Source organism: Tursiops truncatus, chromosome 11 (assembly GCF_011762595.2).
Source record: "Tursiops truncatus isolate mTurTru1 chromosome 11, mTurTru1.mat.Y, whole genome shotgun sequence".
In the NCBI taxonomy this organism is placed as follows: Eukaryota; Metazoa; Chordata; class Mammalia; order Artiodactyla; family Delphinidae; genus Tursiops; species Tursiops truncatus.
In genome coordinates, this window is record NC_047044.1 from 85,600,837 (window position 1) to 85,610,921 (window position 10,085).

A 10,085-nucleotide genomic window follows, 5' to 3' on the forward strand; every position below is an offset into this window, starting at 1 on the left:
TGTATCTTTTAATTAGATAACACATTCATATAGTTTTAGACACAAATAGTACAGAGATGAACAGTGAGAAGTCATCTTCACCCAGCTACCTCTCTTGTAGTTCTAAAAATTGTTCTCGGCACAAATTCCACTTTTGTGAAGGCAGTGTCTTCTTTTTTTTTATTTTATAATTGTTTTTATTTTTCTAATGAAATGTTTCACTTAGTGTGCATATATATATAGATGTATATATCCGTATATATGTTTTTTTAACATCTTTATTGGGGTATAATTGCTTTACAATGGTGTGTTAGTTTCTGCTTTATAACAAAGTGAATCAGTTATACATATACATATGTTCCCATATCTCTTCCCTCTTGCGTCTCCCTCAAGGCAGTGTCTTCTTACCTATGAAATGCCCGCATAGTTATCTTAAATTGCTTATAATAGAGTATCTATCTTTTGAGATACACGAAAACAATTCACTTGATGAACTTAAAACTTTGTTATAGGCTCTTATTCCTATTATTTCTAGGAAGTAACATAATTTACGATTGGAAATATTGAGAGCAAAGAAGTACAAAACCAAAGCATGAGTGACCAAGGGAATGTGGGCAGTCATTTATATTAAAAAAGAATATATCTAACTTACAGCAGTCTTTCTGCCAGAATATCATTTTATAGGACAAAGTTAAACTTAACATGAAATGACAGAGGAAATATATTTAGTGTGTTAAGATAAAGGCCAGCAAATGTGTTGTGAAAAATAAGTAGATGGAAAAAAGGATGTGAGAAATATGTACCCTATAGTGAATGAGTCATTCTCTGTTTTATATTAACCAAAGGGGAATTCCCTGGTTGTCCAGTGGTTAGGGCTCCATGCTCTCACTGCCGAGGGCCCAGGTTTGATCCCTGGTTGGGGAACTAAAATCCCACAAGCCTCATGGTGTGGCCAAAATAAATAAATAAATAATAAATTAACCAAAAGAAGTTGGTCCCTCCTTATTTATAGAAACAGCAAAACCTCTGGTGGTATACATTTGGCATTAGCATATTAGATACGTCTCTAACTTTTTTTACATAATTGTTTTATGCTGTACTAACTCTCACTCCAGAAAGTGTTAAAATCTGTGTTTCGTGTTTTGAGAAAACCCAGTGAAGATAAATGCTGACTTCATTAAATTCACTCAGTGAACATATACTGAGCTTACATGGGTCCCTGGCATTTTATTATATGGGTGTCAATGAGTATTTAATAGAAATAAGGATCTGTGAATTTCCATAGAATTGTAGGCAAAATTTTTCTGGGGAGGAGTTCCAGAGTTTTCATCTGATTCTCAAATGGGTCAATAATCCCCGTCCCACCTTCCTCTCCTCTAACGTCTTCCCCCAAATTCGGAAACCACTGTTCTCTAGAGCTAAACCAAGAGGCAATACTTGCAGAACAGGAGTACATGGGTCATGAGGAAATCTCTTTTTATCCACCCATCCCCACTAGCCAACCAAGAGAAATTCCATAATAAAATATAAATTTCATGTTAACAATTCAAACATCCTTCAGTGTGTTAACATGTCTTAAGACACATCTGATATTGTCTAAAAAAAGGGTTTTGACTAAAAGGTGGTAGAGGATTGAAAGAAACCGTGGGTTGGCTGAGCACCCGAGAAAGTGGAAGGGGTTGGTGGCAAGAGAGGTGAAAATGTTGGAGGAGCTGGTTCTTTTCAAAACATATTTACTTACCCCGTAAACTTGCCAAATACTTAGTGACACAAGCTTAGAACAGAGCAAAAAACAAAGCCAGCTGGAATGAGAGAGGCAGTGTAGGGTAGCAGTTTTGAGCAAGGGCTCTGGAGCTGGGCACCTGGCTTCAAATCCCAGCTCTACCACGTTGCCTGGCTTGGTGAAGTTGAGGAAGCTAGTTAATCTCTCTGTGCCTCAATGTCTTCGTGTGTAAGATGGGGATAACGGTAGCCTCACTTCATAGGGTGGTTGAGAAGATTAAATTAGTTCAGGCATGTAAGGAGCTTAGTACCATGCCTGGCATAAAATAAATGTTGCTATTTAGGTGGACTGGGGCTTTTCCTTCTCTGCGTGTGTAAGAGGATGTTGTTGCTGGTTTGAAGCCAAGCCTTTGTCTATTTCCCCTGGCAGCCGAATGCACTGTGATGGGTATCCCCAGTGTGACCACCAACCTCTCTGGCTTTGGCTGTTTCATGGAGGAGCACGTGGCTGATCCCACTGCATATGGTGAGGATGTTCATCATGAACCCAACTGGGGGAGAAGGGACCTCTAACCAAACAAAGCACGGGGTCTTCACAGAGCCCGACTCTAACGCTATCTTGAGGATTAAACTTTTTATACTTCTTGTTTAATTAAAAGTAGATTTCATTAATGATCCATAGAAAAGATTAGAATGATATTAATATTGAACATATTACTCAAACGACAAACTACAAAAGGAGTGCTAAACTTGGACAAACATTGCCTTTTCACCTTTTTATTTTTCTGGACTGATTCGGTCCTCTATTACCTAGAAGTGACAAGCACAATAACCATGGCTTTAGAGTACAGGTATCGATCAGCATAATTATTTTATAAGTTCCATGCCAAGTCATCAAAATTCACATATAAGATGGCAGATGGTATCACCGTCTATATGTCCAGGCTGCCTAGCAGCAAGAAAAGTTAGAATGGGCTGGGTGCTCTGCCTGGACGTTGCCGATTCTCTGGTCTTTTAGAATTGCATTGTCACTGTTGTCTTTCCTTGGCTGACAGCTCTGGTCCTCACCCGTGGCTGCACGGTGGGGACACTGGGGAAACCTAAAAAGCACTGAGGCCCAGGTCTCACCCCGGGGATTCTGGTCAGTGAGCAGCGCCAAGGATGATCACTGATCCGAGGTATCCCTGTACTGCCAGATTTTCTTTAGCAAGATGTGTTTTGTTGGCTGTGTGTTGGTGACAGTTTTGAGCCATTGGAAGGAAATCACAGGAGAAATACAGTCTCAGAAGGGAAAAGATAAAGCAGAGGCAGTAGGGGAGTCAGGGAGTGGATAATCACGCAGTTCGCGATAGACCCTAAGGAACAGTAGAAGTGCTTTAAGGTTAGCCTTATCTTGACTTGTGTTCTGGCTTTTGTGTGCCTCAGGTATTTACATCGTTGACAGGCGATTCCGCTCACTGGATGATTCTTGCAATCAGCTGACTCAGTTTCTCTATGGATTTTGCAAACAGTCACGCCGCCAGAGGATTATTCAGAGGAACCGAACCGAGAGGCTTTCAGACCTTCTGGATTGGAGATACTTAGGCAGAGTAAGTACGTTTATGATAACACACAGAGGACCCCTTTAAAAATCCCACTGGACGATAAAAGAATTGATTCGAGGTGTAATCTGCAAGGTCAAGTCTGTATCATCGTTAAGATCTCAGTGATGTTTTCACGTACTTAATATGAATACCTTTGAGCTTCATGTGAATTCGCAAAGTCCCAACCCCAATTTTTCATATTTAGTTTGAGACCAGAACAGCCAGTCTAGCAGCATCTAGCCATGATCTTACTAATTATTCCATCACCTGGGCTTAACTTGATGCTTTACAGGTTTCATGAAGATGAGGAAATCAAGAGAAAAGTCCCTAGTTTGTTACACTCTAAGAGATAATATGATCACATTCCTCAACTACAGTGGGGAGTGGAAATAATCTTGTTTCTCAAAATGACAGGTACAGGAAATACCTCCTTTCAATCCTGCCGTTAGTTTATAAATACTCAGACGTTCATATGTCTTAGCAGTGGATGATTTAATAAAAACTAAATTGACTTTGCCTTCACATAATGTATCTGCTTAGATACTGCTCAACTCTGGCTGACAAATGACAGATACGGCCATCAGCTGAGTATCTACACACACTAATGCCAGTAGTCACGCTCATTGCCACCCAGGAAGATTAATTTTGCTGTCTTCATTTTATAATGAAAGCAGGATGATAAGCCCCTTAGAAGCTATGTTTCTTACGTAATGTCGGAAGCAGGATTTAAAACCAGTGTGTCTGATTATTCAGGGCCCGTTTTTTTTCTCCGTGCCACACTGCTTCTCTATAGAGTAAAACCAGTGTTTTCAGTCGCCTTAGTGCTCAATTCAGAGTTCAGTAAAGCCAGTATGTCCTTCCCCTCCAATTTTTGATAGTATTTCTTTACTTATTCCCTGAAAAATGATAAAGCTATAAACTGTCATATTTTTTTCTGATTCTTAAATTTAGGATGAATAAAATCTGCCACTTTAAAAAATATATATTTATAAGTAGGAGAAAAAGATTTTATATAACAACTTGGTTATTGAGATATAAATATATAAATATACATCTTTTTTAACCCATGGGTTGGTTTTCTATCATAGTATTACCAGCATGCCAGACATCTGACATTAAGCAGAGCTTTTCCAGATAAATTCCACACGGAAACCACATCACCACCAATGGTAAATATTTTATGTATTGTTTATTTGTTTTGAAAGCTAAATGTCTTACATATGGTAAGTCCTAACAATACCTTTTATTTTGAAGTAGCTAAATTCACAAACTACTGTACTTTTTCATAGTGTTGCTACAAAGCAAATAGAGAAACTGACAAATCAGACCAGCTCTAAGCCCTCAGTTCAGAGTTAGCTTATATACACAGGCTGAGCAGTCAGCCAATTCATGTCACTGGAGAAGCACTTTCATATGAAACCTCTCCTTGCCCGAGTGCCTAAAACCTCTGTTAGACATCCATTCTTTTGAGAGTTGTCAAAAAATAAACTGGCCTGCTCTCATTGGAAGTGAATTTGCTATCCAAGGAGATGTTGAAATGTAGGGTGACGACTTGGCAAGGGTAATAGTGAATTCGAACACCACAGGAGAAATTGGACTAGATGAACATTTATGCATGGAAATTCAGCAGTGCCCACCAGGGAGTCTTCCTCTAATATTCCCTTAGACATTTATATTCTTGAGGCTAGAGCAGATTACTTGTCATCACATTCACTTAGAAGGAAACACAGCTTGAAGTAGGGCAGTATCAGGCATTTCTCTTCAGTGGAATTAGTCCTTACAGGAGTCTACACAGCGGTCCAAGAGCTAAACTTCTCTGTTCCCGACCCACCAGGTGAAAATTTAGGTGTAAAAGATGAAACCCATATCATTTACTATGAGATCCATTTTAGCTTAGCAGTTCCACACCCCACAGGACCCAACATCTCATGTAAATCCTCACAGATAAGCTTCTATGGTCTCCACAAGGAATGTGAGCAATTACAAGAGTCATCAAATTCAAGGATTTCCAAATACTAGAGACCTTCATCAAGTATATATAGATCCTCCAAAAGCAGATGTAATTTTCCAATCAGGAGTCACTTTCACTATAAACAGTTTTGCCTAATACCTTATATTCCACCTCTATTTGGTGTCTGGGGACCAGATCTAGAAGGTTAACCCAAGGGAAAATTTGCTCATAGAGAAAGTGAAAGAGTTTTGTAAATCCCTCAGTATACAAATTCCACTTCCCATGTCCATGATTGTAACAGAGTGACTTGCTTAGCTTATTTAGAGGTGTTCACTGCTCTTGATGATAATTCAGCTATATTCATTCATTTATTCAACTAATTCAAATAATAAGTATTGAGCTTCTATGCTTCCTAAGTGTAGGACTCAGCTCTTTTTTTTTTTTTTTTTGGTATTGCTTTCAGGTAAAGTATCTGAGCCTTGAAATGAGCGTATGTGTATGACATAATAATGTCTAAAAATAGTTGAAATCCAGAGCGATAAGTGCTGTAACAATTTTACACATTTGTCTTCCTGATTGATGAAGCGTCTGCACTCCTAGAGAGCAGGGATATTTTTCATCTTTGTTTCCTCCTGCCCCATAGGTGGTGCTTAGTATGTGTTTATCAAATGAGTTATCTCAGAGCATCTTAGGTAGAAGGGCAATTGATTAAAACCTAGTGATGTTTGCTCATTAGCTGAAATAAAAGGAACGGGTGAAATTTTAAGGTCAGTGAAGTGGCCTGACTTCCAGGAACCTTTCTAGTGGGTGTTGTCCATGGAATATCCAGGCTGCTCATGTTCTGGAATTGGATTGAGCAAATCTGAAGGATGACATAGACACTGATAATCTCAACAGTGTATCATGGCAGTTGATATTAAAGGCTCTGGGACGATCACAGCCCTGGAACCACTCTTTGCTCTACCACTTACATGCCGTTTGACCTTGGGCAAATCATTGGCCTCTTGGACCCTCAATTTTCTTCTGTCAGCAGAAAGAACAAATTGGTCAGAGATTAAATAAGATCACATGGGGCTTCCCTGGTGGCGCAGTGGTTGAGAGTCCGCCTGCCGATGCAGGGGACACGGGTTCGTGCCCCGGTCTGGGAGGATCCCACATGCCGCGGAGCGGCTAGTCCCGTGAGCCATGGCTGCTGAGCCTGCGCGTCCGGAGCCTGTGCTCTGCAACAGGAGAGGCCACAACAGTGAGAGGCCCGCGTACCGCAAAAAATATAAAAATTAAAAAAAAAAAAAATAAGGTCGTATGTATATAGCCCCTGGCACATTTCAGTGCTTGATAAAAGAAAGCTATTTATTTAAGGAGTTTCTCTTGAGCGTGGTTGGACCAGAATCAAGATAAATCAAAGTTAATAGCCCCTGAACAGACCAAAAAATCCAACTGTGTTTTTTATTAAATGCACATGCCAAGTGTGTACATCATTGAAAAATCAAAAAGCCATTCTAATGTTTTGTGTCTTATTTTTGTCTTTGGCAGACAGAAGGGTTTAAATATCCCAGGCCTTCCTCAGTACCACCTTCTCCTTCAGGATCTCAGGTCTCTAGTCCTCAGAGCAGCGATGTGGAGGATGAGAATGAGGATGAAAGATACGATGAGGAAGAGGAGGCTGAAAGGGATCGGTTAAATATCAAGTCGCCATTGTCTCTGAATCACGTTCCTCGCGGGAAGAAGAAGCTGCACGGTGAATACAAGAACTGAATTCCACTCTGGTCGAACAGGCTAATTCAGTGAGAACATAGTAAGAACGATTATTGAAAGAAATGAAAATGTCACATGGTTCATTCTCTTCTTCTCAGTATAACAATGGGATTTATTCTCTGCCTAAAAAGTGGAGGAGATTAAGTGAATGGCAATTTTGTAATTTATAATAAAATCCAACTCCTCCTACCCCTGTCAGTTCAGGCTCTAGGAAGAGTGTTAATTAAAGGAGGAAGACTGGAAGTGTTTTTTAAATGGTTATTTTAAGCAATAAGAATTTTCATTTCCTAATGCTGATTTTTTAGTTATCATCACCATGATCCTTGGCTTAGTGTTTTTTTTTTTGTTTGTTTGTTTTTTGCGGTACGCGGGCCTTTCACTGTTGTGGGCTCTCCCGTTGCGGAGCAACAGGCTCCGGGCGCGCAGGCCCAGCGGCCATGGCTCAAGGGCACAGCCGCTCCGCGGCATGTGGTATCCTCCCGGGCCGGGGCACGAACCCGTGTCCCCTGCATCGGCAGGCGGATTCTCAACCACTGCGCCACCAGGGAAGCCCAAGTTTTTTTTTTTTTAAATGAAAGAATAGTTCTTTGATTAGAAATGAGTACCAATGGTATAGGACACATGGAAATGACTGATTTGCAAACACCTGGCTTCGAGTGGCATGTGTAAGAATCAGTTTCTACCCTGCACTTGGTCCTCTGTTCAGACAGCTGCTGCCACCTGACTCCAAGCCCTTGCTCCAGTCACTTAGTTGTCCTTTCCCCAAGACTGACAAAGCCTGGTGTCTAGTTGCTCTTTCCCCAATATTGACAAAGCTCGGGGAGGAACTACCAATAGGATTGTTAGGTGACTGTGTGTCTAGTACAGCACCTCATACACAGTAGTTGCATAAATGAATGGTCTTACTGGGAGAAACATAGATACAAAAAATTGATGCTCTTAAAGTATGTATAAAAAAAGAAAAAATAATAAATAATGTATGTATCCATAAATTGGAGGACAGGAAATATGGAAAATTGTGTGTGCCTGACCAGCTGACAGCAAGACTTTTTTTATGCATTGTACCACCCTTCCTTCCATGGTAAGGGCTAGAGTGAACAGAGCTGGCTTTACATATACAGATGGGAATATAAAATATGACAAGTGCTATACTAGTAGCTTTCCTGGACACAAGGAGGTCTCAGAAGAGGGATTGGTTAAGTGTACTTGAGGAGATTGAAAGCGACTTCCTAGAATGATCCTAAATTTCTGTGAAGTAATGTGGGAGATACAACTGCCCACCTCACATTGTGGTTGTAAGGATAAAATCAAATTAGACGTGAACATTTCCTTAAGGGATTTATAGTCCAGTAGGAGGAGACCAACAGGTTACATTCCCAACTCCTCTTTCTCCTGAGGTCAAGGTAAAATAATGTAACTCAGGGTTGGTAGGATATAGACTTTTATTTCTCATCAGCAGGTAAAGAAGAAATGCTAGTTGGAGGCTGATTTTAACCCTTCACCTTCTCTCCTTGCTTAGGATCACTATGGTGGGGGAGAGGAGTCATCCACTGGGGAAAACCAGGGGAATAGAGAGTAATTGAGAGCCCACCCTGGAGGCCACGTAGCCACAGGGGAAGAAGGCTATAGAGGCAAAGAGGGGAAGAGCAACTGGAACGGGGTGAAAGTGGCTGCAAGTCCTATCTGGAGGTGGGGTATTCTAGTACATGGACGTGCACAGGAGGCATATATTTTCCAATTTTAAAAGACAAGCCATACAACGTGAAAAGTTTTGAGCACTGATCACTTATTCATTTCAGTTTTGAACAAGATAGAAACAAAGAGAATTGCAAAGACACCCCCGGAGAGATAGAAAGTTACAGCAAACCGGGCATATGCAACTACTGGGTTAATGTGCACATCTGTACGGCAGAACAATGTTCAGGAAATTCAAGTACTTGTAATATTGTAGTTGATATTATAACAGCCGTTGGTCATTTAGACAGCTTTTACAAACTCTGTTTTAGTGGGAAATACTTGAGATTGTTCTAGTTGTAGAAGAATTACTTTGTAAGATAGACTTTGAATGTATTCTGGGACTAGACATAGTATTTAAGTAGTCCATATGTACAAGTCTATGTCAGGTGAGTACATAATTCTCAATAAACTGGACATATACACTGTCTAGAAAATCCACTTTAAAATCAAACAATAATTAATGACAGGCACCTATTATAATGCCACATAGATTTTTTTTTATTGCTAGCCTATTATTTTTTTGGCAGACATCAAAGTTACATTAACTTGAATACAGTTTCATTATTCAATTATGAAATGAGATACAGACAAATCTTATAAGCAGGGTTTTGATTACTTAACACAGTAAAATTGTAATTCCAAGTTACAGAGACATTCACATAATGATATTCTTTAGCTACTGACTAATAGCTATATACTGATGACAATAAGAATGGACAATACTTTCTACTTGTGACATTTATCAATAACAACTCTCAAGTAATTAAGTCAAAAATAATGAACATGGTGGTCGTATTGTAGTTCCAAATAAATATACTATATGCTTGCTGTAGGTATGTGTGTATTTTATTTTTCAGATAGTACTGAACCCTAGTTGAGTTAAAAAATGAATAAATTAGGCATATTACCATGCACTTTGTATCAGGGTGCCTTTATGTTATGTTTTTATGTCAAATAAAGCCTAGCGTTCTAGTCAATTAGAGTAAGTAGTGTTTGAGTCTGTTTAGCCATGGAAAATGGGTTACCTCTAAAAAACTGGTTTGTTTCTTTTGTACAAGAGCAGTGTGTGTTTCCATCTGCTTATTTCCCAGTAACTTTTAGATCCTTGTTTCTAAACTGAATTTGGGGAGATCCCCAGAGAGCACAAGGGGGAGCTTCCAGCTGTAGAACCTTCCACTGGCTCCAGTCTCACCAAGGGTCCCCTCTCTCAGCAACCACACTGCAGTGTCTGATCACAGGGCTTCTTCCCAGTCATCCCTTCCCTCTTCCCTTCCTGACAACTTACCTCTCCTGGATACTAAAAGAATCACACTCTACTCTTTCCCATCTTGCCATACTTCCCTGCCTCACCCTCCTTG

At 40.0% G+C, this 10,085-nt stretch overlaps 1 protein-coding gene across 1 annotated transcript in view; it reads left to right on the forward strand.

Annotated features, from left to right (window-relative positions):
* The window catches only part of GYS2 (glycogen synthase 2), a 56,766-nt gene extending 49,776 nt beyond the window's left edge, over positions 1 to 6,990 (forward strand). The window contains exons 13-16 of the mRNA XM_019936565.3: positions 2,132 to 2,227; positions 3,127 to 3,290; positions 4,373 to 4,453; positions 6,769 to 6,990. Coding sequence (XP_019792124.1) covers positions 2,132 to 2,227; positions 3,127 to 3,290; positions 4,373 to 4,453; positions 6,769 to 6,990 — 563 coding nt within the window. The remainder of the gene's footprint in view (positions 1 to 2,131; positions 2,228 to 3,126; positions 3,291 to 4,372; positions 4,454 to 6,768) is intronic.
* Positions 6,991 to 10,085: the final 3,095 nt, after the last annotated feature.